General features: G+C 44.3%; 2 protein-coding genes across 3 annotated transcripts in view; both read left to right on the top strand.

Annotated features, from left to right (window-relative positions):
- Positions 1-26928, top strand: part of ciapin1 (cytokine induced apoptosis inhibitor 1) — a 303079-nt gene that overhangs the window by 248689 nt on the left and 27462 nt on the right. The gene's annotated exons all lie outside the window — the stretch shown is intronic.
- shank2b (SH3 and multiple ankyrin repeat domains 2b) overlaps positions 1-26928 on the top strand; it is a 150072-nt gene that overhangs the window by 119314 nt on the left and 3830 nt on the right. Inside the window, exons 15-22 of the mRNA XM_072664181.1 lie at positions 7494-7629; positions 10301-10381; positions 11912-11920; positions 14314-14334; positions 17751-17810; positions 18267-18391; positions 19698-19809; positions 21800-24185. Coding sequence (XP_072520282.1) covers positions 7494-7629; positions 10301-10381; positions 11912-11920; positions 14314-14334; positions 17751-17810; positions 18267-18391; positions 19698-19809; positions 21800-24185 — 2930 coding nt within the window. The remainder of the gene's footprint in view (positions 1-7493; positions 7630-10300; positions 10382-11911; positions 11921-14313; positions 14335-17750; positions 17811-18266; positions 18392-19697; positions 19810-21799; positions 24186-26928) is intronic.

The following is a 26928-nucleotide window of genomic DNA, read 5'->3' on the forward strand; positions in this document are numbered from 1 at the left end:
TGGGCCGCCACCTCAGCACCCATGGAGCTACCAGGCGTTAGGTTTGTTTATTCCCTCCACCGCCTGCTGGTCCAGGGGATTGAACTGGTGGCCTTCTCTAACCTCTTGGCCCCCTGCCTACCTTACATAGTAGATACTGAGTATTCTTCAGTCTTAAAGGGAAAGTAAGTGGTTGTGGATTTGGTGGGTTTGGTGTGAAACGTTCAGTTCTAGAGAAACTCGCAGAGCCAGAATCGTTCACAGCGGTGGTGAACGCAAGCAGACGTCTGATGGGTCTAATGCTCATTGTTTAATGTCTAAAAGCTCCCTCACAGACAGTAATTACGATAAATGGTTAGGAATACGCTGCCTGATGCCTGAGACACTGTTTGTGATAGTTCTGCGGTAAATCTATGGCCTAAAAACCTAGTTTTTAAACCCATTCATACCGAAGATGTCTACCGTTCCACCCCTGAGGTTAAGCTGTTCAATTCTGGATAGTTCCTACTTCAGATAATTGCTGGAATGAGTTTTTCCCCCCTGGTTTATTACAGTATTTGCTGGCTGCTGTGATTAGTGAGCGCGGCTGTGGTCTAATGTAATGAAATTATCCAGATGAAGTGTCTCTGATGGGATTGGCTGGTCCGGCGTAATGAGATTACCCCAGATGAAGTGGTCGAGGTGGGATGAGGATGCTGAGAGATTTATCAGCATTTCGGTCACGGCTCTTCCCGAACGAACTCAACCTCATCAGCGTCAGTGACCCCGTCAATCTGGAGTCCAGCAGGAACGCTGGGAATTTCTCACTCTCCGCGTCCCCGGCTACGCCTCAGAACGAAATAAATCTCTGCTCTGTCACGGCCTATCACGGCCAATCACGGCCAATCACGTGCAAGTGTCCAGCTGTTTCTCACAGAGCGTCTGAAATTGGAGTGGTTGTCCTCAGAGGCCGGCTGGCCTGCTGGAGGCGACGGTGAGCGGCTGGGGGAGCGCGGCCTATTTTAGTGTACAGGAGGGCCGGCCAGGTGGAAGTGGTTCCTATTGAAGGGCAAGTCCAGCGTGAAACCCAATTTCTGAGCTTGACTTATGGGGGTGTGACGAGTGATAAATGAAATATTATTTAAATCAATATTAAACAGTAGGTTTGGATTTCATACATTTGCAATATTACACAATTAATTGCCTTAAAATGTGACTTATTTTAATAGCTTACACATAAAATAATACAGTAATACTACTTAAAACATCATATTTTCTAATATTTATTTGCTTTTTTTGTACTGCAATAAGCAAAGAAATATTAGAAAATATGATGTTTTAAATAGTATTACTGTATTATTGTATGTGTAAGCTATTAAAATTAAGTGCCTTAAAATTGGACTTATTTTAATAGCTTACACATTCAACAATTCAAGAGCCTTGAGTCTAAGCATATGATATGATACGCTGTGTTCTTATGTTATAAACATTGTTAGCATTAGCCTGTTCTGAATTTTTAAACTGAATGCATTTACATAAATGACCTCATATTCAGCCTGCAGATGGTAAGCTCCGCCCATTCGTGCTGAAGTTATGGGAGTGTTTCAGCCTGTGCCGATTGTTTAATGAGGCACAGTACAGGGCAGCCAATCAGAACAGAGGCCACTGTGGAAAAAACACAATTTATTTATTTAAGTATTTATTCATTTATTTATTTATTTAGCCACATGGAGAAAAAATGAAAACAGTTAAAATTCACAATATATATTCATATTTACAAATATAAATTCATATATATATATATATATATATATATAATTATTATTTATATATATATATATATATATATATATATATATATATATATATATATATATTTATTTATTTTATTTTTTTTATTTATTTATTTTTTTTGACATAGACCTTTGACATTTTTCGAGATACAAGTAACACGATTCTACAGGTGATGTATACTTTCATTTTTCAGTTTATATATCAATTATACACTAAACATGGTTATAGGTTGTACACATTTGGACTGGTCTTAGTATCGTTGCATCAGGGAAGAAGAAGACGACACTGGAAGCGTCTTGCTTGGAAGCTGAGAGCTGTTTGTTGTAAATCCCGGCAGAAAGCCTCAAATGAGTCGACACATGAATCACAAGGTGCAGTGATTCACAAGCAATGACTCATTGAGCATAATTTGAACACATACAGCTTAGGCGAGGTCACCAAACACAGCAGGCTTCCTGTGACCTGTAACTGACCCAAAACATAGAGGGGCAAACACCTAGAGGGGCATTAAACACGTTACACACATTTACAGAGGAGCAGAGAACAACACCCAGAACTAGCCTTAACCATGGGAATAAAAAAGTATTTGGACACCTGGTACTTCATTGTTGATGAACATATCAGTAGGGGCTGCTATGGAATAATTGTATATGAGCGCTGGACAAGAGTATAATAACAAGACTGAAGGGACAAAAGTATTGGGACGCCTGTTTATTTATTTATTGTTTCTTCTAAAATCAAAAGTGTTTAAAAAAGACGAGTTCATCCTGCTTTTGTTGGAGTAACTGTCTCTACTGTCCAGGGAAGAAGAAGGCTTTCTACTAGATTTTGCAGAAGTATTGCTGTGAGGATTTGATTGCAATTAGCAACAAGAGCGTTAGTGAGCTCAGGATGTTGGATGATGGTCACCACCCCACCTCATCATCCCCAGCTCCCCAAGTAGAAGTACTGGGAGGAGCTCCACCACCATCATCATCATCATTCCAGAGAACACCGCTCAATGCTGGGGGGCTTTATACCCGTCTAGCCCACGCCTGGCATTAGGCACACTGCCAATAATCATGTTCATCTGCTCCAGAGGGTCCTATTCTATTGGCAGTACTTCTCTGCAGGGACTAGACAAGCTGTGTGAGTGACAAGATGTGTCAGCGATGGGTGCAACTTAAAATAGCTGAATGCATTCATTAGAAGGAGTGTCCACAAACATTTGGACACACAGTGCAGTCTCTCATTTTGAACACCCCTCACTTCTGCTCAGACATCCTGAGAGTCTGTGTTGTGATGGTTTCCTCCTTTGTGCTAAATTTTGTTCAGTTTGCTTCATCTAATGAGTGCAACTGCTTCTCCCTCTTTCAGCTTGCGCTTCATCTTGCTCTCTCTCGCTCTCTCTCTGTCTTACACACACACACACACACACACACACACACACACACACACACACACAGTTGCTCTCTCGCATTCACACATGGCATTTGTGAATCACGCAAACTCGCAGGATGAAAAGAGAACGAGTAACTGTGCTCCCTTCATCATGCGGCCGGCTGCAGCGTGCCGGGTTGTTTCCTAGGTTACCCTGCCTTATGCACGTAACCTTTGGCGTAGATAAAAGCGTCCTGTAATCTTAAATCTCTCGCAGTTTTCCTCCGTTTCTGCTGATCCCCTTCACGCCACTGTGCTAATTTCATGCTACGCTGCTCGAGAAACCACTAACAGAAGAGCAGAGATGGTTCAGATTTCTGCAAAGCCAAGCCTGCACTCTCCCACCGGCTACGGTTTCAGTTCGGCTGAAATATATGCAAACATGTATTCATACACTAAATGGACAAAAGTATTGGGACATCTGCTCATTCAGTGTTTCTTCTGTCAAGTCAAGTCAAGTCAAGTGGGTTTATTGTCATTTCAACTACATACAGAGTACACAGTGAAACGAAACAACGTTCCTCCCGGACCATGGTGCAACATAGACAGTGCATACAAGACACAAGTGCAACACAAACAAACAAGTGCGGACAGACAACACAGTACAGACAGAGGATAATAAATAATGACTGTAGTGTGCAAGTTGTGCAATGTGCAATAAATAGAGTCCAGTGAGGTAGTAAAGTTATCAGTGCAAATGCTTGTGCAAAATCAAGGGTATTAAAAAGAGCTGATCCTGCTTTTGTTGAAGTAACTGTCTCTACTGTCCAGAGAAGAAGGCTTTCAACTACATTTTAGAGGAGCATTGCTGTGAGGATTTGATGGCATTCAGCGACAAGAGCGTTAGTGAGGTCAGGATGTTGGATGATGATCACCACCCCACCTCATCATCCCCAAATCATCAAAAAGCATTAGATAGAGCTCCACTATCATCATTCCAGAGAACACAGTTCTTCCACTGCTCCACAGCTCAATGCTGGGGGGCTTTATACCCCACTCTAGCCCACGCCTGGTATTTGGCAGCATGGTGCCAATAGCTTCATGTGTATTGATCTGCTCCAGAGAGTCCTATTCTATTGGCAGTACTTCTCTACAGGGCCTAGACACACTGTGTGTGTCAGCAATGGGTGCAACTTAAAGTAGCTGAGTGCATTAATAAGAAGGGGTGTCCACAAACATCTGGACCTATAGTGTAAATATACTGTACATATATCTATAACTGCTATCTTATGTAAATCTTGTATAAATATTGTATAATATATGCTTATTTATTCATTTAGAATAGTTATACAATTCTAATATAATATTAACCAATTAATTAACACATATTACATATATTAACATATGGGACTCTCAGCTTGTCCAGAAATGCACAAGTACAGCTGTCCATGAGGGGGCACTTAGAGCGTGATCTGTATTTACAGCAGTGGAGTAAACGTGAATTACACTCTCTGGCTGTAGGGGGAGCCCAGGAGCAAAAAAACACCAATTCTCACATAATGCTTCATACTTTGAGCTGTTTTAGTCTAGGACTAGGTCTTAGTCTGTGCTCAGAAACGTGGCTGTTAAGTTTTGCAGATCGGCAGGACTGACTTTTCTGCAGCCGCTGTGGCTGTTCCTGTTATTTCTGGTATTTCTGTTCCCCTGCTGGACGCAGTTGGACGCAGTGGATGAAATGGTGTGCGCTGACAGACGTCTGTTTATCAATATTTAACACCTCTGGCAGGATTTCCCTTCCTTTTCTGCACGGCTGCTGGACAGTAACAACTTGTGGGGAGATTTAATGCCCCCACTTAAAGTTTTAACCAGCGAGATTGATCTCGCCTTTCAGAGCCGCTTGGCTGCTTGGTTATTGATGGCTCTCGGCGGGACTGGTGATGTTTGGAGAATGATTAGAAGGGGTGGGGACGGGCTGCTCCTTTTAGAGCCTGTCAATACAGCAAGCTGTTGTACACGAAAAAAAAAAAAAAAAAATAATAATAATAATATATATATATATATATATATATATATATATATATATATATATATATATACAGCATAAAAACACTGCTGGCTGTCAGAGAACACACCATTCCAGCCTGAATTAGGCCTCTGTATCTAGAGCCACGTTGCTTCACAAAGCAAGGCGCGGCAGCATCAGCAGGGGGGTTTCTGTTTCTTCATGATTACTGAGTGATTTCAGTGGCGACTGCAGGCTAAATGCGAGCACTCCACTCTGTCCGTTCCACAAGAAGGCCTTAGGACTAAACTGAGCGCGGTCATGCTGTTATGTGGCAGATTTGAACATTAACATGAACCGGGAGCATCCCTCTAAGATGTTTTAATAGCAAATTCCATCCATTTATTAATAATTTAATGGTTAAGATGTAAAAAATATATTTATTCGGATTCTGGTTCGGTGTGAAACGTCTGAGGAACGTTTTTTTTAGAGTGGAGGTGAACGGAAGCAGACGTCTTAACCTCTAAAAGCTCCCTCACACACACAGAGTCCGAACAAGTGGACCTGTCTGTTGTTACCATCTATCAGTCATATATCTAAGCGGTTCTGACCGGAGGAGGATGAGTCCCGTCTCGTGAGTCTTGGTTCCTCCAAGGGTTCTTCTCTCCAGCTTTGAGGGAGCTTCTCCAGCCACTGTGGGCTGTGGTTTGTTCACCTGAGGTCACATAGATTTTATTATTCGGTTTCTTTTCTGTACAGATGATGAGGACCAGGACTAGGTTTAGGACCAGGTTTAAGTGTTAAGTTGAGGTTAAAGTTAGGGTCTGTGTTAAGACGAGGGCAAAGTTTAGGACGAGTTAAGGGTTAGGTTTAGAGTTTAGGTTAAGAATTGGAATAGGTTCACGACCAGGCCTAAATTTTGTTAGGTTTTAGGTTGAGGTTAAAATTAGGACCAGTGTTAGATTTAGGACCAGGGGAAGGTTTGGGTTACAGCCAAGATGAGGTTTAGGACCAGGATAAGGGTTATAATTAGGTTTTAGGTTGCAGTCAAAGTTAAGGGGAGGGCTAGGTGTAGGACCAGGGTAAAGGTTAGGTTTAGGTTAAGGTAAAGGTTATTTTAGGACTAAGGCTAGGTTTAGGAGAAGGGTACTGGTTATATTTAGGTTTTTAGGTTTAAAGTTAAGGCTAGGGCTAGGCATAGGACCCTGGTTAAAGTTATGGTTTAGGCTTAAGGGTTAGGATTAGGTTTAAGACCAGGGTAATATTAGCTTTAGGTATTAGGTTAAGGTTAAAGTTAGGGTTAGGTTTAGGTTTTAGGTTAAGGTTAGGGTCAGGGTTGGGACCAAAGCTAGTTTTAGGCATTATGTTGAGGTTACAGTTAGGATTAGGACTCCGGGCTAGGGGTTAACTTCAGATTTAAAGTTGAGGTTTTGGTTACAGTTAGGTTAGGACCAGGACTAAATTTAGATTTTGGGTTGAGATGAAGATTAGGGTTAGGACCTGGTTTAGGGTTCGGGGATATTTAACAAGTGAATTTAATAAATACACTATATGGACAAAAGTACACTATATGGACAAAAGTATTTGGACACTGACAAGAGCTTTTCTGACGTCCCATTCTAAACCCATAGGTATTATTAATATGGAGCTGGTCCTCCTTTAACAGCAGCTCTACCAGCAGCAGCAGCAGGTCTGGAGCTCTGCTGCAGTTACTGAGTCAGTTGGAGGCTTTTCTGCACTCTGCTCTGAGCTCAGCACTCGGCCCTGACCCCACTCTGTAACTTTACGTGGTCTGACAGACACTCGGTGGCTGAGCTGCTCTCTGTGAGCTGTTCCTCCTAAACTCTTCCACTGTTCAATAATAACACCACTCACAGCTGATGGAGGAAGATCTAGGAGGGAGGAGATTTCACCAGCTGACTTGTTGTTGTTGGTGCAGCGGTGTCTCCTATTACATACAGAACCAGGCTGGAGTTCAGTGAGCTCTTCAGAACCTCCCGTTCTTTCACTGATGTGTGTAAGAAAGGCTGACTGCAGGACTAGGGGCTTGATTTATACACCTGAGGCTAAATGGGACTGAATGAAACACCTGAATTCAGTGACTAAGAGGTGTGTCCTGATATTTTTTGGTCTATATATGTACTGTGTGCACAGTGTAAAGGGCTTAGCTTGCAGAAATAGAATGAGAAATGTTATGGAGATATAAGGTTTTGTTCTGTGATGATAATACACACATCTGGCAATAGAAATGTGGTGAAAACTGTACGGTCACACACCGCTCATGCTTGGCCTCCTAATGACATGCTGATGACCACATAATCTCTTTCTAGGAATCCTTTCAGGAGCAGGTCAACAGCTTTGGTTCTCTTTTCCTTACCAGGTTAACCAGGACAACGTGGTCAAGGTGGGCCACAAACAGGTGGTTAACATGATTCGACATGGGGGCAATCACCTGATCATCAAAGTGGTGACGGTCAGCAGGAATCTGGACCCTGACGATAAGTCTCGAAAGAAAGGTAAACCTCATTTAGTGGCTTTAATGGGGTTCAGTGTTTAGCATTTTACCCTAAGGATCAACGCTGTGTTCTTACGCTCGTTACGATGAAGGTGCTATGTGATGAAGGGTTTTGGGTTGAGGTTAGGGCTAGGATGAGGGTTAGGACTAGGTTTTGGGTTGAGGTTAAGGCTAGGATGAGGGTTAGGACTAGGTTTTGGGTTGAGGTTAAGGCTAGGATGAGGGTTAGGACTAGGTTTTGGGTTGAGGTTAAGGCTAGGATGAGGGTTAGGACTAGGTTTCGGGTTGAGGTTAAGGCTAGAATGAGGGTTAGGACTAGGTTTTGTTTTGAAGATAAGGCTAGGATGAGGGTTAGGATTAGGTTTTGGGTTGAGGTTAAGGCTAGGATGAGGGTTAGGACTAGGTTTTGGGTTGAGGTTAAGGCTAGGATGAGGGTTAGGATTAGGTTTTGGGTTGAGGTTAAGGCTAGGATGAGGGTTAGGACTAGGTTTTGGGTTGAGGTTAAGGCTAGGATGAGGGTTAGGACTAGGTTTTGGGTTGAGGTTAAGGCTAGGATAAGGGTTAGGACTAGGTTTTGGGTTGAAGTTAAGGCTAGGATGAGGGTTAGGATTAGGTTTTGGGTTGAGGTTAAGGCTAGGATGAGGGTTAGGACTAGGTTTTGGGTTGAGGTTAAGGCTAGAATGAGGGTTAGGACTAGGTTTTGGGTTGAAGATAAGGCTAGGATGAGGGTTAGGACTAGGTTTTGTTTTGAAGATAAGGCTAGGATGAGGGTTAGGATTAGGTTTTGGGTTGAGGTTAAGGCTAGGATGAGGGTTAGGACTAGGTTTTGGGTTGAGGTTAAGGCTAGGATGAGGGTTAGGACTAGGTTTTGGGTTGAGGTTAAGGCTAGGATGAGGGTTAGGATTAGGTTTTGGGTTGAGGTTAAGGCTAGGATGAGGGTTAGGACTAGGTTTTGGGTTGAGGTTAAGGCTAGGATGAGGGTTAGGACTAGGTTTTGGGTTGAGGTTAAGGCTAGGATGAGGGTTAGGACTAGGTTTTGGGTTGAGGTTAAGGCTAGGATGAGGGTTAGGACTAGGTTTTGGGTTGAGGTTAAGGCTAGGATGAGGGTTAGGACTAGGTTTCGGGTTGAGGTTAAGGCTAGAATGAGGGTTAGGACTAGGTTTTGTTTTGAAGATAAGGCTAGGATGAGGGTTAGGATTAGGTTTTGGGTTGAGGTTAAGGCTAGGATGAGGGTTAGGACTAGGTTTTGGGTTGAGGTTAAGGCTAGGATGAGGGTTAGGATTAGGTTTTGGGTTGAGGTTAAGGCTAGGATGAGGGTTAGGACTAGGTTTTGGGTTGAGGTTAAGGCTAGGATGAGGGTTAGGACTAGGTTTTGGGTTGAGGTTAAGGCTAGGATAAGGGTTAGGACTAGGTTTTGGGTTGAAGTTAAGGCTAGGATGAGGGTTAGGATTAGGTTTTGGGTTGAGGTTAAGGCTAGGATGAGGGTTAGGACTAGGTTTTGGGTTGAGGTTAAGGCTAGGATGAGGGTTAGGACTAGGTTTTGGGTTGAGGTTAAGGCTAGGATGAGGGTTAGGACTAGGTTTTGGGTTGAGGTTAAGGCTAGGATGAGGGTTAGGACTAGGTTTTGGGTTGAAGTTAAGGCTAGGATGAGGGTTAGGATTAGGTTTTGGGTTGAGGTTAAGGCTAGGATGAGGGTTAGGATTAGGTTTTGGGGTGAGGTTAAGGCTAGAATAAGGGGTTAGGACTAGGTTTTGGGGTGAGGTTAAGGCTAGGATAAGGGTTAGGACTAGGTTTTGGGTTGAGGTTAAGGCTAGGATGAGGGTTAGGATTAGGTTTTGGGGTGAGGTTAAGGCTAGAATAAGGGGTTAGGACTAGGTTTTGGGTTGAGGTTAAGGCTAGGATAAGGGTTAGGACTAGGTTTTGGGTTGAGGTTAAGGCTAGGATGAGGGTTAGGACTAGGTTTCGGGTTGAGGTTAAGGCTAGAATGAGGGTTAGGACTAGATTTTGAGTTGAGGTTAAGGCTAGGATAAGGGTTAGGACTAGGTTTTGGGTTGAGGTTAAGGCTAGGATAAGGGTTAGGACTAGGTTTTGGGTTGAGGTTAAGGCTAGGATAAGGGCTAGGACTAAGTTTTAGGTTGAGGTCAAAGCTAGGATGAGGGTTAGGACTAGGTTTTGGGTTGAGGTTAAGGCTAGGATGAGGATTAAGACTAGGTTTTGGGTTGAAGTTGAGTCTAGGATAAGGTTTATGGTTAAGTTTAGGGTTCTTTATACTCCCAGATTCTTTATGGAAGCCACAGTGGTTCTACCATGGCATCGCTCAAGGAACCCTTTATAGCACCTTTATTTGTGAGAGCGTGCACTGCAAAGTGATCAGCAGCACTGGTGTTATTAACAGCTCGTAACCCTCATATTAAAAATCATTGCCTTTCCATTAAGCTCAATGTAGTAACTAATCTACGGTACTAACACTGTTACTAATCTGCGAAGACAGGAAAGTCCTGTAGGCTGTAGTCTGTTTCTCTCTTTGCTCAAAGGCACATAGTCTCTTCTGTTTACGTTCATTTCAGGTTTTCTTGACTTGAGTGTAATGTACGTGCCTCTGTGAAACAGAGAATGCTAGCTGATGCATTGCTAAGCTAAGTGCATTGTTTGCTCTGTATTTGCTGCTGTAGCTCCTCCACCACCCAGGAGAGCTCCTTCCACCGCTCTCTCCACGCGCTCCAAATCCATGACCTCAGAACTGGAAGACTTAGGTAAGCACCCATACACCAACACGCCACGCTAACAGAAATGGCTAAGGGTGGGTCACCTTCAACATTTGATGTTGTTTATCTATTAAGTTCGTAACTAATTAGTGAGGCAGTGGTGCTCAGCGGTTAGAGCTCCGGGCTATCGATGACAGGGTTGTGGGTTCGATACCCAGGCTTGGCAAGCTGCCACTGTTGGGCCCTTAAGCAAGACCCTTCACCCTCTCTGCTCCCCGGGCGCCGCAGCAATAGCTGCCCACCACTCCGGGCATGTGTGCTCATTGTCCACTGTGTGTTTCACTGCACAGATGGGATAAATGCAGAAGCCACATTCCATTTGTGGCCATCACAAATGGTCAATGTGGTTGTTTAATGTTTAATGTTTAATTCACTGTCCGTCATGCAAAAACCTTGTATCTCAAAAAGCTCCTTCATTCATTTTCAATGGGACATTTCTATTGGTCCATTCATCATGACATTTTGGTACAGCATAAAGAAAGACTGACAGATTTAGATTGTGTCAAAAACGTCAAAAATGGAGATACAAGGTTTTTGTGTGACAACTATTAAAGGTTTTCTATGGCCGTGATTCCAAAGCTGGCATATTTAAGCAGTTCATGGGGAAACAATTAATAAAAAAGTACATCAATTATAGTACGTACATTTTCATGACATCATATTTTCTGGAGTAAAGGACAGAGCCCTATTTATGACACGGTCATGAATCCCTGCCCTGAAAGTAACTATTAAAAATATGAATAAATATTATGGAGTCCCTGTGTAGGCAGCCATCAAACCAGGTGCTACTTATTTGTCTTAGCCAAGCTGTGCTCTGTAGTGCAGTAATCTGCCCCAAGCTAACACACTAGCATAGGTGTCAACCTCTATAGACAGCGGACCTCTCATTGCACATCTTCTAATCTGTATGCTACATGGACAAAAGTATTGGGACACCTGCTCAATCATAGTTTCTTCTGAAATCAAGGGTATTAAAAAGGGTGTATCCTGCTTTTGTTGGAGTGACTGTCTCTGTTGTCCAGGAGAAAGGTTTTCTACTAGTTTTTGTAGGAGAATTGCTGTGAGGATTTGATTGAATTCTTCTTAAAGGTCCAGGTCAAGGCATAGCACAGTTATTTAACAATTCAGCAGAATTTGAAGACGAGGAGGACGAGAATGGCTGAGGATATCACGGCCAGTGCGGTTTCACATCAGCGTAGTTTTGCTAAGATTATATCAGAGACCATTCATATTTCCATCAGATTACAGAGAACCAGAGCTCTGCTCCGATTGGCATTCGGCAGAACCAAAGGTGCCGGAGCTCTGGCCCCATTTAACCCCGGATAATGAGAAGTGTTCCTCTCAGATCTGCGTTGCGGTTCAGCTCCCTGCTGCCCTGCTTAAGAGACTTAAGAGCGCTATACGTCTCAGTCAGCATTTGCTAATGTCGTCAATACAGCAAAAAGATGATTGACAGCTGAACTGACCTTAACACTCTTGCTTTTTCTCCTTTTATCTCTCTTCACTTTGGTGAAAAAGTGGATAAAGGTATGACGTATTTCTTCCCCTTATAATAACCTGGCATGCTCCTTCCTTTGTTGAGTGTGTGTGTGTGTGTGTCTGTGTGTATGTGTGTGTGTGTGTGTGTGTGGTTGGTTTCTGGAGTCAGAGAATTAGCTTGTTGGAGTCTATTCTTGGTTGTGTGTGATGCGTTTATCTGAGATGGTCTGTATTGTCTTACTGGGTCACATAATGTTTTTTTTTTTTGTCGATAGGAGATACTGTCCTATAGTCAGGCAGAGCTCAGTGCAGTGTCGCAGTGCTAGATGCCACGACTGAGGGCAGAAGAGCGCAGCACCGTATTTATAGCCAGGTAGCTCTCCGGTTTCACCTGAGCTGACCCAGTCTGAGAGAGTCGCTGAGAGTTAGGGAGCGTCAGTTCCGAGTTCCTGCAATGCTGATTGTGTATGATTAGACTGATCTGGGGAACAGACTCACTCACACTTATCACTGACCTAGAAAAAGGGGGGAAATGTAGATGCACAGTATGTATACAGTACAGTTGTGTGCGAAAGTTTGGGCACCCCTGGCCAGGTGATGCATTTTGTGCAGATTTTTAAGGTTGAGAAAGAGTAAACATCGCTTCTGAAACTGATCAGAAATGTTGGCAAATCCTAATGCATGATTATTCATTGTATAAAAATGAAAAATAGAAGTTATTGATGTACCCTGGGCTAAAATCTGGACACCTTACAGTCAGTCAGTCCTTTAAACACGCGTCATCCCTTATTCTTTTTTTCTAGAAGGCCTATAGTTCTGAGATATCCATGGGTCGTCTCTTAAATCTCAGCCTTTTTGTATTTTAAAATGTAAAAATCTACAATTTTTAAAAATAATTTGGTTAATTTGTCTATTTTTTCTACTTTTTTCTGCTGCAAATTCACCCACCCGATCGTAGCTCCCCCTAGCACTAGCAATTCTCCCGACACATGGAAGGTGAGGACTTGTCTCCTCTGATATATGCAAAACCAGCCACCGCCTGTTTTCGAACTGCTGCCGATGGAGCATCTTCGGGCAGCCGACAAGCTCGGAGTGCCAGGTGCCGGATCCCCAGCTCCTCCACACCAGATAACAGGCGCTCATGCCGGCCAACATCACTTTCAGAGTGATGAGGGTAGAGTGATGAGAGAGTGCCATTTACCCACCCACATATCCAGTTGTGCTCTCTCAGACTCTGGCCACTGATGGCAAAGTGGTATGGCTCAGGATTCGAACCCGTGACCCCAGGGCCATAGCAGAAGCGCATTAGACCGCTGAGACACTCTAAACCACCCATTTTAGGCTAGTTTTTATTTTAAGACTGTTCATTCAGCATCATTTCTAAATGATAAAATAGTGTGGCGTCATTTGGGGATGAGGAATTGGGAGTTGGGCCTTCAGGGTTTAACAGGATATGGTCTATACCCACATTTGATGGTGTTTAGGTCAGGGGACTGTGAGGGCCATTACAAAAGTCCATGTCTATAACAGTTCTGAGATGCGTTTTGGATCATAATCTTCTTGAAGAAGCCATTTCCTTTTCAGGAGGTTCAGATTTTAATAGATGGTTTGACATTTGCATCCAGGATTTGTTGGAGTCTTCCCTCCACCCAGGCAATGCTGCCAATGCAGCTGGCAACAACACAACCCCAAAGTAGCTCTACCCCCACGCTTCACAGTTGGCAAGGTGTTCTTTTCATGAAATTCAGTTCCAGTTAGCCTCCAAAAGTACTTCTGCTCCGTGGCCAGAGACTTTTATTTTGGATTTGGTGGCAAGGTCTTTTTTTGACTTTTTTGTCTCTTTTTATGACTCTCCCATGAAGGTTATATCTGTGCCAGCAACACTACACAGTAGAACAGTGCACCTCCACAGTTTTCTTGGCCTTCCAGACCATGCACTGACCTCCACAGTTCCCCTGAATTGCAGTTTCTCAAAAACAGCCTATGCTGTAGAAGCCTCTAGCTGGATCTGCTGGGCTTCCTATCTCCCTCTAGTCTTCTCCTGCCTTGTAGGTATCGGCCACCTTCGTTTTCTGGAGTTTTGACGAGTCCGAGACGAGTCAGAGAACTCCAAATACAAGTATACAAAACGTGTCACTAGGCCAAGCGTGCCCAATTGCTCACAGACAGCTGCATACTGTGTCAGTTATGTGATGTTTCTGGTGTCCTGCTGTTGTTAATTCTGTCCCGTGTGGTTCTCCTTGTCTAGAACAGACTGTTGCATGAAGGTGCTGTTTTAGTAACCGTGCTCACTGTGATATGGCATTACATTTTACCCAGGTCAATGCCATTGGGGAGGAACACAAAGTGCTTCCCTCTGCTTTGATTTCCCCCTTCTTTGATGTAAAATGATGTGTGAATATTCATTCATGAATAAAGCTGAGTATTCTTTTATGTTAAAGCCACTTTGAGGAAAAAGAAGGGTGAGTTTCAATAGCCATGTTTCATTAAACACACACACACACACACACACACACAGTGTAAAAATAAAATAAGCACTGTAGGCACTGTAGCATTTGGTTTGAAGTTGTTTTTAACACTAGATTTAATTGTTTGATCACATTATTAAGAGTGCAGTATGTCTATATATGATATGTATATATATATGATATTTTTCTATTATGCAGTCTATTATATATAAATATATGCATATATGGCTGCTGTCCAATGAAAAACATCTGCATTTTTGCATTTTTGCGTTTTCCGTTCCTAGTTTTCTCCATGGTTCGAACCCTGTAGCTGTTCTGTACACTGTGTGAATAATTCTGGATAATTGGACCAATAGAAATGCTCTAAATTATTTGGTAAAAATAAACTATTATTCTGCATTGGCTTCCTTTCAAAGGTAAGAGCATGTGTGTCTTCCCCTGCAAAATCACCATTTTGGACATACATGTCCATTTCCATTGGACAGCGGCGATATAGCAGTCCACAGTAGAAACGAAGGGTCACTTTAAGATCTTTTAGGAAAAAAAAATTGGCATAGCAAATGTTCTGCAGACCTGAATCCTTCTGAATTTGAAAGTGCAATGTGAAAATGTATAATTCATAAGCCTGTCCTCTATTAAAGAGGGTTATGCAAGAAAATGCAAGCTCTGTGAATTTCCCCCCGGTGAAGCGGCCTCCACCGCAAATCTATTCCACTCGGACGTAACAGTGATTCCCTCTCAAATCCCAACAGATCCGCACTGTTGTGTTCTCAGAGAGTCATTCTAAAGACGATTTCCTGGTGAGCGCTGGTGAGGGCATGTGCTGGCTCTCTAGGCTAGCCATCGAGGTGCAAGGACCTCTTCGGCTTTGAATTTTCCAGCGCTGAAGTGTTGTCATGGAAATAACGCTGCATATGTCTAATATAGCAACATTCCAACCTGGAAAATGTAATGCCATATTTTCAGTGCAGAGCTGCTGGCACTTGTTCTTACACACATAAGTGCTAGGCCTGGAGCAGCAAAAATTTAAAAATTAAATAATAAATAAATATGTATATTAAAATAATATTATTTTAAGCTGAATAGGTGGTTCTGTACCCCTACAAAGAGTGTATCAGCAGGGCAGCAGCAGGCATCCTGGTCTCATGTTTGTATAAGGTTGTATATACACCATATGGACAAAAGTATTGGGACACCTGCTCATTCATTGTGAAATCTTCTGAAACAAAGCTATTAAAAAAGATCTTTTCCTGCTTTTGTTGGAGTAAGAGAAGAGAGAAAAGAAGGCTTTCTACTATATTTTGGAGAAGCACTGCTGTGAGGATTTGATTGATTGCATTCAGCGACAAGAGCGTTAGTCAGGTCAGGATGTTGGATAATGATCTCCACCCTACCTCATCATCCCTAAATCTCCAACTCATCCCAAAAGTATTGAATGGAGCTCCACCATTCACCAGTTCTTCCACTGCTCCACAGCTCAATGCTGGGGGGCTTAATCCCCCCCCCTCTAGCCCACGCCTGGCGTTAGGCACGGAGCCAGTAGGTTCATGTTTATCTGCTCCAGATATTGACTGTAATTTTTTACAGAGACTAGACAAGCTGTGTGTGTGTGGGTGTGCATTTGCACATCGGTGTCAGCAATGGGTGCAGCTTAAAAAAGCTGAATGCATTTATTAGAAGGGGTGTCCACAAACTTTTGGACATGTAGTGTGGCTGTATTAGACAAGCGTATGAGCCAGACCTCACAATGCAGACATGCAGCGCTGTGCAGAAGTCAGAGAGCAGCCTTCATTTACTTCACTTCTAGTCAAAACAGCCGAAATTTTTTTGTGTCACTGAAAACATCTACTGAGCAGGAAACGACCCAGAAGCCTCAACAACCGAATCTAATATCAGATGTTTGACCGTCAGTGCGTCCACCTTTACTTCTGTCCCAGCTTCTATTCTTTTCAGGAGACTCGTTTTCAGAGGTTCTGTAGAAATCTGCAGGGAGATCTTTCCTCACCTCCTGCCCAAGATCCAAAGCATCCCACCTCATCTGTTAAACATGGTGGTGGGTGTTCTGACATCTGCAGAAGATTTGTCCACACCTCCAAAGTTCAGTTTTAGAAGTCTGAGCGTTTTCTACTTTTCTATTGACTATTCAAGTCATCCCAAACACATTCAATGATGTTGAGGCCTGGGCTCTGGGGTGGGAGTCGGGGTCGGCCTATTATTCTGAGAGCAGCAGCAGCTTCAGACGCTTGACTTTTCCAGTAAGAGCTTCTTGATCAGCTCCACAACCTTTCAGACTTTTCCACAGTGTTGAGTCTCTGAGATCTGATGTGCTCAGATCTGAAGCAAGAGTGGAGCCTGATTTCCTTTAAAGCTTTTTATCTGATGGGGGCAGTTTCGGGGGGCAGATGGGAGTAGTTTTGGTGGTCTACTGGGTCTTGCACGGTTGCTAGGGGTCCCATTTTCTCTGTATTCATTTTTTTAAACTTCCGTATGCAAGTGGATTATCCTTTTCTAAATGTCCTCAGAAATACACGTTGGACAAAAGTATTGGGACACCTGCTTGTTCAATGTTTCTTCTGAAATCAAGGCTGTTAAAAAGAGTCAATCCTGCTTTTGTTGGAGTAACTGTCTCTACTGCCCAGAGAAGAAGGCTGTCTGTTAGATTTTGGAGAAGCATTGCTGTGAGGATTTGATTGTATTCGGCAACAAAGGCGTTAGTGAGGATGACCTCAACTCATCTCAAAGGTTTTAGAGCACCATCCATCATTCTACAGAACACAGCTCTTCCGCTGCTCCACAGCTCAATGCTGAGGGGCTTTATACCCCTCTATAGCCCACGCCTGGCATTATTAGGCAGCATGGTGGCAATGTTAGTTTATCTGCTCCAGAGAGTCCTATTCTATTGGCAGCACTTTCCTACAGGGACACTGACATCTGTTTCGGCAATGGGCGCAACTTACAGTAGCTGAAAGTATTCATTAGAGGGGGTGTCCACAAACATTTGGACACACAGAGAGTATCTTTTGATCTTAATGCTTGTGTGCACTGGAAATGAAATAAGTGAAGATCGCAGGTCTCTGACGTTTCCACAGTGCTGTAGCCCAGCTTGTCCTGCTTTGCTGTTGGTGATGTTCAGCTGCGTGCTGAATGTAAAACAGGCCGACATTTGCAGAGTGGTCAGTTCTGACTTTTGCTAAAATCAGCCCTTTTTTGCTTCCGAGGTAGAAAGGGATTCGAGTCCGGAATATTTACAGACTTATAATGCTGAAAAGGAAGAGTGCGAGATGTGTGTGTGTGTGGGAGAGTGTGTATGTGTGTGTGTGTGTGTGTTTGTGGCTAATCAGATACAGTCTTGACAAATGTGATGGCAGCAAATCAGACACTGAACTTCCCTTTCCTCCGCTCCTGTGTAGATGATCAGCTTTCAGATATTGCGGCTCTGAAGAAGAGGATTGTTTTTCAAGTCACCCTAAGTAATCATTTCCCATGCATGGGAGCTGTCTGACAATAAACGCTAACGCTAGCATGTTGCACAGTGGCCGCTGAGAAGCAGAGCTACACTAGCAGGATTCCCATGGAATCAGGAAGAGCTTGCACGGCTTTGACCTTGACCAGTGTCAATGTACCTATTTCTGTCCCCTCTCTCTCTCTCTCTCTCTCCCTCTCTCTCTCTCCCTCTCTCTCTCTCTCTCTCTCTCTCTCTCTCTCTCTCTCTCTCTCCCCCTCTCTCTCTCTCTCTCTCTCTCTCTCTCTCTCTCTCTCCTCTCTCTCTCTCTCTCTCTCCCTCTCCCTCTCTCTCTCTCTCTTGCTTGGTTTGGATTCTTTTTTATTCTGTAGATCCTGTGAGAGGATAATAGCTTGAGTTTCATACTTGTTCCGGTGAGCTGTTGCTTCCTAAAGTCTAAAATAAGGATGGTATTGTCTTGCAGATAAAGTGGAGGAGGTTGTACCTCCCCAGAAGCCCGTATGGGACAGCTCGAACGTGGACGTGAGAGTGGCGGCTGTAAAACCGCGGCCTACCAGCAGGTGCTTCGCTGTGGCCCCAGAAATGAACGTAAGCAGGACCTCCGAACCTAACAAATGCTATTGCGCAGTTCCTGCACAGTCTCTTTGCTCAGCCACCTTGTTAAGCTCACAGTGCTGGACTCCAGCCCCCGTTGCTCATTGTCCATGTCATCAGCTCCACTGACCATACAGCAGCACTGTGTAGATCTGTAATTCCAAACGGTCTCCATTCTGTTCCTCTACACACCCTGTTATGAGCCTCCTTTCACCCTGTTTGTTCTTCACTGGTCAGGACCCTACAGGACTGACCACCACAGAGCAGGTAGTAGTATTTGGGTGGTGGGTCATTCTCAGCACTGCAGTGACACTGACTGACATGGTGGTGGCGAGTGTGTTAGTAGTGTGTGTTGTGCTGGTGGAGGTACGAGTGGATCAGACACAGCAGTGCTGCTGGAGTGCTTAAACGCCTCAGTGTCACCAGTAATATCACACAATAACACAAACCTGTCTCTCACATCTACTAGGTGGATCAAACAGGTAAGGGTATCTAATAGAGTGGACAGTGAGTGGACAGACACATTGTTTAAGCACTCCAGCAGCACTGCTGCGTCTGATCCACTACTCGTACCAGCAACGCAACACACACTAATAACACACTCTCCACCACCATGTCAGTCAGTCAGTGTCACTGCAGTGCTGAGAATGACTGACCCACCACCCAAATACTACAGTCTGCTCTGTGGTGATCAGTCCTGTGGGGTCCTGAGCATTGAGGAACAAACAGGGTGAAAGGAGGCTCATAACAAAGTGTGTAGAGATACAGATGGAGACAGTCTGGAGTTATAAAACTACATAGTGCTCCTATATGGTCAGTAGAGCTGATAGAATAAAAAAGTATGTGTAGAAACAAGGAGGTGGTATTAATGTTATGGCTGATCTGTGTATATCTAATATTTCTCATAGTAAAATGCTAAATGTTCACTTGTTTTTCAACATTACCTGTTAAATTTGTCCTATTCTACAGATTCTAACAGATATTGTTAAGCATAATGATCTGTATTATGTCTCAATACAAGCATAATTATCCGACTTATCTGGAAACATGTGGAATAATATCACACTGAAATATTAGATAGATTTATGTCTCTTCTTGCTGAGATAGGACTTTAAGCAGAGCCGAAATCCTGCTCTGTATCTCTTACAGTAGGAGCTGTTGGACACAGTTTGACCTTTAATTCTAGCTTTTCGAATGTTGTTCTTCAGTTATCATTAAATCAAACAGCTCTGTTTTAACCCACTGCAGATTATGAAGTCCTTTACCTACACCTTAAACATGAATCTGTGTGGTTATGCAGTCCCTGTGCAATAGCCAGGACGTATCAGTGGACTCGCCGCCAGTCACTGGAAGTCCTAAAGGTCCTTACCTGGGTGTACCAAAGGGAACCATGCGCCGACAGACGTCCATAGGCAAGTCTTTGTTTTTCCAAACACCAGATTTGCTTTATTGTAGACCGTGTGTATGTATATAAGTCTAGTTGACACTTTGTTTATGGCCTTTTATTTTCTGTATGTGTTTTTCTGGTCTCAGGCGCCTTTTCATTTTTGTCCCGTTCTGTATTACATACATATACAGTCATGCCCGAAAGTATTCATACCCCTGGCAAAGTTTGACTTAAATTTACTTTTATTTAACCAGAAGTTATATTTTTGCCTTGAAATGACACAGGCATCTCCCAGGAGATAACACGATGATGTACAAGAGGCATCATTGTGGGAAAAAGTATTTCTCAGCTTTTATACACATTTGAACAAAAAGTGGCATGTCCAAAATTATTCATACCCTTTGAAAACTGTCACAGTATATGGGAAAATCCAAAGTTCTATACCATTCCAAATAGTCCAAGCTGTTTTAAAGCATCCTAATTACCCTGATTCATTGGGAACAGCTGTTTTAATCAACTCAACAGGAGAAAAACAGCAGCTCTCTGCAGTTGGTTTGTGGACAGTCATGGCTAAGACAAAGGAGCTCACTAAGGACCTGCGGCTGTGCATTGTGGCCGCTCACAAGTCAGGAAAGGGCTATAAAGCCATATCAAAATGTTTTCAAGTTCCAGTGGCTACAGTGCAAAGTATTATTAAAAAATACAAGAAGTTCCGCACTGTGGAAAATCTCAGAAGATGTGGTCGGAAGCCAAAAGTGACACCTGTGCTGGCCAGGAGAATAGTGAGAGAGGTGAAGAAAAATCCAAGGATCACCACCAAGGCCATCCTGGTGAATCTGGACTCTGCTGGTGGCGACATCTCAAGGCAGACAGTTCAACGGACACTGCACACTGCTGGGTTCCACGGACGCAGGCCAAGGAGGACACCACTTCTCCAGAAAAGGCACACAAAAGCCCGCTTGACCTTTGCAAATGCTCATCTGGACAAAGAAGAAGACTTCTGGTGTTCTGTTTTATGGTCAGATGAAACAAAAATTGAATTGTTTGGCCACAATGATGTGTGCACCATTTGGCGTAAAAAAGGAGAAGCCTTCAACCCTAAGAACACCATCCCCACTGTCAAACATGGTGGTGGGAACCTAATGTTTTGGGGGTGTTTTTCAGCCAATGGACCAGGGAACTTGATCGCAGTAAATGGCACCATGAAAAAAGAGCAATACATCAAGATTCTCAACAACAACATCAGGCAGTCTGCAGAGAAACTTGGCCTTGGGAACCGGTGGACATTTCAGCACGACAACGACCCAAAACACACAGCCAAAGTGGTGAAGAAATGGTTAGCAGACAAAAACATTAATGTTTTGCAGTGGCCCAGCCAGAGTCCTGACTTGAATCCAATTGAGAATCTGTGGAGGGAGCTAAAGATCAGGGTGATGGCAAGGAGACCCTCGAACCTCAAAGAGTTGGAGCTCATCACTAAAGATGAATGGGCAAAAATACCAGTGGAGACATGCAAAAAGCTGGTCAGCAATTACAGGAAGCGTTTGATTGCTGTAATAGCCAATAAAAGCTTTTCTATTAATTATTGAGAAGGGTATGAATAATTTTGGACATGCCACTTTTTGTTCAAATGTGTATAAAAGCTGAGAAATATTTTTTCCCACAATGATGCCTCTTGTACATCATCGTGTTATCTCCTGGGAGATGCCTGTGTCATTTCCAGGCAAAAATATAATTTCTGGTTAAATAAAAGTAAATTTAAGTCAAACTTTGCCAGGGGTATGAATACTTTCGGGCATGACTGTATATACAATAAAATGTTGTAGGACACCAGCAATTACCTTATCAGCATTAAAAAAAAAACACAGACAAACTCTTGGCAGCTTTTTGTTTGCTCATATGCGAAATATTGGAACATTTGGTGCTCATAATACCAGTGTAATAGATTTTAGTCTTTCATTAACTGCCGTGGTTGCTGTCCTACTGATGAGCCTCCTCCTGTTATCTAACCGCAGGGGTAACGGAAGAAGAAAAGCAGTTCCTCACTCCTCCCATGTTGAAATTTACAAGAAGCCTGTCAATGCCCGATTCATCCGAGGACATTCCTCCACCACCAGCCATCTCCCCTCCGTCTCCGCCCCACAACAGTGGCCCTCCGCCCGCCGGGCGTGGTTACGGCACAATCCGACCAGGCTTCACCGCTCAAACTCCTGCTGCCAACAGCACGCCCCCGGACAGAGGAGGAGAGTCCAGCCTCGGTTCCGGCTGGAGAGAACAGGGCATGTATTATAGAGACAGCCCTGAACAGTACGACTCTGAGGGCTGCAACAGCCCAACCGCCCAGCAGAGCCTTCACATGCGCCGCGCCCAGATCCCCGAAAACCCATACTCCGATGTCGGCAAAATGGGTCACTCCGCCCTGTTTGTGCCAAATAAGCCTGCGAGGAGGAAGGGCATGTTGGTGAAGCAGTCCAACGTAGAGGACAGCCCTGAGAAAACCTGCTCCATCCCCATCCCCACCATCATCATCAAAGAACCTTCCACCAGCAGCAGCGGCAAGAGCAGCCAAGGCAGCAGCATGGAGATCGAGACGTCTACGCCGGAGCACACGGGCCAACTTCGTCCAGACGACGGCCTCAACACGAGCAGCCCTTTTGCAACTGGAATGGTCTCCAGCGCAGCCAGAGAGAAGAGGCTGGAGGTGCATAGGAACTCTCCATCTTTCAGATCCACAGATGCTGGAGACGAGGACGTGGCTCCGACGCCTGCCCCACGTTTGCGACACTCGAAGTCCATAGACGAGGGCATGTTCAGCAGTGACGAGCGCTTGCGAAGGCTCATGGCGCCTCCCTCGTCTCTGCTAAGCATACCACGAGGAGGCGGCAATGTGACAGACTTCAACAGCCCAGAGCCCACAATGGTACGGGAACTTCTGAACACTCGCACGGGACACAGTCCAATCAGCCTGCCAGCCCACAAGACGTACAGCTCAGGGAGTGGAAACTATGTCCACCCCGTCACCGGAAAGCCTCTGGACCCCAATTCCCCATTAGCCTTAGCACTAGCTGCCAGAGACCGGGCCATGAGGGAGCAGTCCCAGCCTTTGCCGCTTAAAAGCGACCCGTCCAAGCTGGACCTCAACAAGCCACTCTTCATCGACACGAAGCTTCGGCCCAATGTGGAGGTGAGCTTCTCCAGCACGGCCACTATGGGCCGGCCGCGGGGAGGCTTGCGGAGACAGATGACTGAGTCCAAGTACGAGACCGAGTCCAAGTACCAGCTGGACCTGGGCAAGCCCGAGAAGAGGGTGGAAGAGAAGAAGAACATGTTGATTGACATTGTGGACACTTCTCAGCAAAAGTCAGCGGGGCTGTTGATGGTCCACACCACGGATGGCACCAAGTCAGAGGAAAACAGCCTATCGGAGGGGGAGAGAGATGAGGATGCCTGTCCGGACAGCACCCCTGGGGAACTTCGTGATCCCAACCAGCCGGCACCTGTTAACCCTCCACCTAGCAAGCCACTGTCCACTGCCCCACAAGGAAAGACCATCATCACCATCAGTTCTGTAGACGAACCAGTCAAACTTCCCTTTGGTATCCCTCCACCTCCTCTGGCCTCTGTAGACATTGATGAGGAGTTTGTGTTTGGTGAACCCCTGCCTCCCCCGTTAGAGTTTGCTAACAGTTTTGATATCCCTGAAGATCAGGCAGGGACAATCTCTGAGTTGCTGAAACAGAAAGCCAACGGCATGAGGAGACCTTCCCTAGGTCCCTACTACCCCCACTTGACCACGAGCAACTCGGAGATCAAAAGACCGACAGTCCTTACCAACTGCACGCCTCCCAGCTTCCCAACAGGGCCTCTGGAACCCTACGAGCCCATTATCGACTCAGGCATTGAGGTGGACAGCCGGAGCAGCGGAGACCCTCAGCTGGAGACAACCAGCACGGTCTCCACTGTGTCCAGCATCTCCACTTTATCGTCGGAAGGAGGAGAGACCCTGGACACTTGCACCGTCTATGCAGATGGACAGGCCTTTCTGGTGGACAGGGCGCAGGTCCTGGCCAAGCCGAAGGCCAAGCACGCCGTCAACAAGAGCAATGCACTTTACAAGGACGCCTTGAACGAGGAGAGCGTGGGCTCTTTCAGGGTGCCCTCCTCGGTCCCACCACCACCCCCAGGAACCGCCCCGCCAGAGCCTCTGAAAACTCCAACGCAAAGAACCTCAAAGCTCTGGGGTGAACCTCTGGATCTGAAAAACCCCCACGGCCCAGAGGCCAAGCCCCAGGGGATGGCCGAAATGAACTCGGTCCTGCAACACGTCAACAAGGACAAAGCACCAAAGCCAGGGGAAGCGTTAGACTCTCCCACAGGATGTAGGACTCATTTTGGATCGAGGTACGTTCCCCCCACCTCCAGCACCAGCAGCACTCGCCCCAGTAACACAGACATTCATTTAGCCGCCCAGATTAGTGTGTGTGTGTGTGTATGTGTGTGCTCTGCCCGTGAAAGAAAGAGTTGCCTAGCAACCTAATAATGAGAACAGCCTTGAGGACGAGATGAGCAACGTCAGTGTGATGAACACAGACCAAACCATAGCGGGGAGAGAGGTGTGTTTGTGTGTGCTGCTTTGATTTCAAACACTAACCGCTTATTACTCAGTCAGCATATCACACAAACTGCCCCCATGAGCCTTTTCAGGAGGCCCCTTACCCAGCAGTGCCAACGTCAGTTTCCTACTGATGACAAAGGCAGTCGTATTAAGAGTCGCATGTAGATCTCCTCCGTGCCAATGCGTTTTAGTCTTCTTAGTCTTAAAGAGCAGCACAGCTTGAAGTGTGTGTGTGTGTATCTGTGTGTGTCTGTGTGTGTGTGTGTTCATTCGTGCTTCGGGTCGGGTACCTATATTGGGCATATCTCCTCTGCGCAGATGCACTGCTGCTGCCTCCTACTGCAGACCTGAGACTAGAGCCTCATTTATTATGAAAAGCTTTGGTTATTTACAGACCACAGAACTGACCCTGAGATGCCCTGACAGTAGTTGTAGAACTATCGCTGAGCAAAAGGACGTCTCGAGTCTTTCAATGTGTAAAAAGAGAGATTTCGGTAATGACTTTTTCACAACAGCCTACATTACTTCATCTGCTTATTGGCATGTCATTTCTGCTGTGTCTGGAAGAAATACGGAGTCTGAAGTCAAACAGACGTCGTCACATTTTCTTTTTTTTTCTTTTTTAGAGCTACTAAACTGCACGTAGTTATCGTAGTTTCAATAGCGTGCCGGTCTAGCCCGTTATTTATTGCATGCTCTGTGCAAACATCACCTTGCACACTGAACGGAGGCTGTCCCGAGAAGCTGTAAAACTGGGAGGATGAAGATGACGATGCTATAAAAAGACTATTTTTTATGCAGTGTTTTGATTTGATGCCTTTTTCCTGGCTTGTAAAATGATTTTATGCATGTTTACTCTGTGTATGTAGAGCTGGGCAATACAGTAAAAATATTACATCACAATATTTAAAGATAATTTCACTATGCACAGTATTTATCATAATATTTTGACTTGAAAAATGCACTGGTAGCAGCAGATTCTTAAAAAGTAATATTAAAGTATTCTCACATACTGAGTACAGCGATTTCTATACAACATCTGCTGCCCTTCTTCCAGTTAAACAGCATTAATTACTCTCGCTGTAACGAAATGTGCAGTTGGTCAGTGTTCTTTAACCCTCTAGAGTCTGTGGACCGTAGTTTTAATAGCGTGCCGGTCTAGCCTGTTATTTATTGCATGCTCTGTGCAAACATCACCTTGCACACTGAACGGAGGCTGTCCCGAGAAGCTGTAAAACTGGGAGGATGAAGATGACGATGCTATAAAAAGACTATTTGTTATGCAGTGTTTTGATTTGCAGTGTTAAATAGCAAGGAGCAACATGTGAATTGCCCCTGTTTGGCACTTCACTTTGGAACCACAGTGAATGCTTGCAGTTTGCCCTGGATGATTTAACCATAGCGTATTAGCGCAGTGTCCCTTTATGCACAGAGATACCTCTCTCAGGATGTATTGGGAATAGCAGATCAGACCCTGGGCTGCTCAGGTTGCTGTAGACACGGCATTAGGCATGTTGTTTTATGCATTGCTTATTATGTTGTCACAGTCAGAACAAAGCCTTCTGCATCTGCTAAACCTTGAATCATTTTAGATAATGTCATTGAATCATTTTGGCTAATGTAATGGTAATGGGCCATTTTCAGGTCATTGTGATTGGTGATTGCTCCATTTTTCATGATTTCAGATTACGTTAAATAAAGTTAGGCCTGACAGTGACAGAAGACAAAATCCTTTACATTCTTTTTTAAGATTACTCAGTAAACCAGCAGATGTTAAGCCCTAATACGTTGGCAGATGAGCTGAAAAGCTTTGTTTCATGCTAATTTAACTTTCAATTATGCGGTTCACTGAGGCTTTGAAACTAAGGCTAATTTTTATGTATGTCCTTTTTCCTGGCTTGTAAAATGTGTGATACAGTAAAAATATTATTTCACAATATTTATAGATAATTTCACTATACACTGTATTAATCGTGATATTTTAACATGCAGACAAAATGCACTGGTAGGGGCAGATTCTTAAAATCTGCTATTCAAATACTCTCCCATACTGAGAACAGTGATTTCTGTACAACATCTGCTGCCCTTCATCCAGTTAAACAGCACTAATTACACTTCCTGTAATGAAATGTGCAGTTGGTCAGTGTTCTCTAACCCTACGGACAGTCTACGAACGCGGCAGCACGCCAATTTCAATGTTTACCTTTTTGCATGAATTAATATCTTTGTGAGTTCAAGCCTTTTCTGAATCTGTAGAGTCCGAGGTTTGTAGAAGTTACAAGGCTTTGAAGACATATTTAACTGGTGGATTTGTGAGCCCGTCATCCTCCTCATCAGAAATTGCTTGGTTTGTGTGTCCATTTATGATTTTGTGTTAAACTGACCAGTGGACACCCAGAAACTGACATTCCTCTGCTTTAGTGAAGCTGAGACTCTGGTAAATCCATTTCAAGCTCCAAACCAATTCGTCCACATGAATGAAGAGATGTTTTCACAAGAAATATGAAGAATTTCTCAAATCGTTTTTTA

The sequence above is a fragment of the Salminus brasiliensis genome, chromosome 19 (genome assembly GCF_030463535.1).
Source record: "Salminus brasiliensis chromosome 19, fSalBra1.hap2, whole genome shotgun sequence".
Taxonomy (NCBI): Eukaryota; Metazoa; Chordata; class Actinopteri; order Characiformes; family Bryconidae; genus Salminus; species Salminus brasiliensis.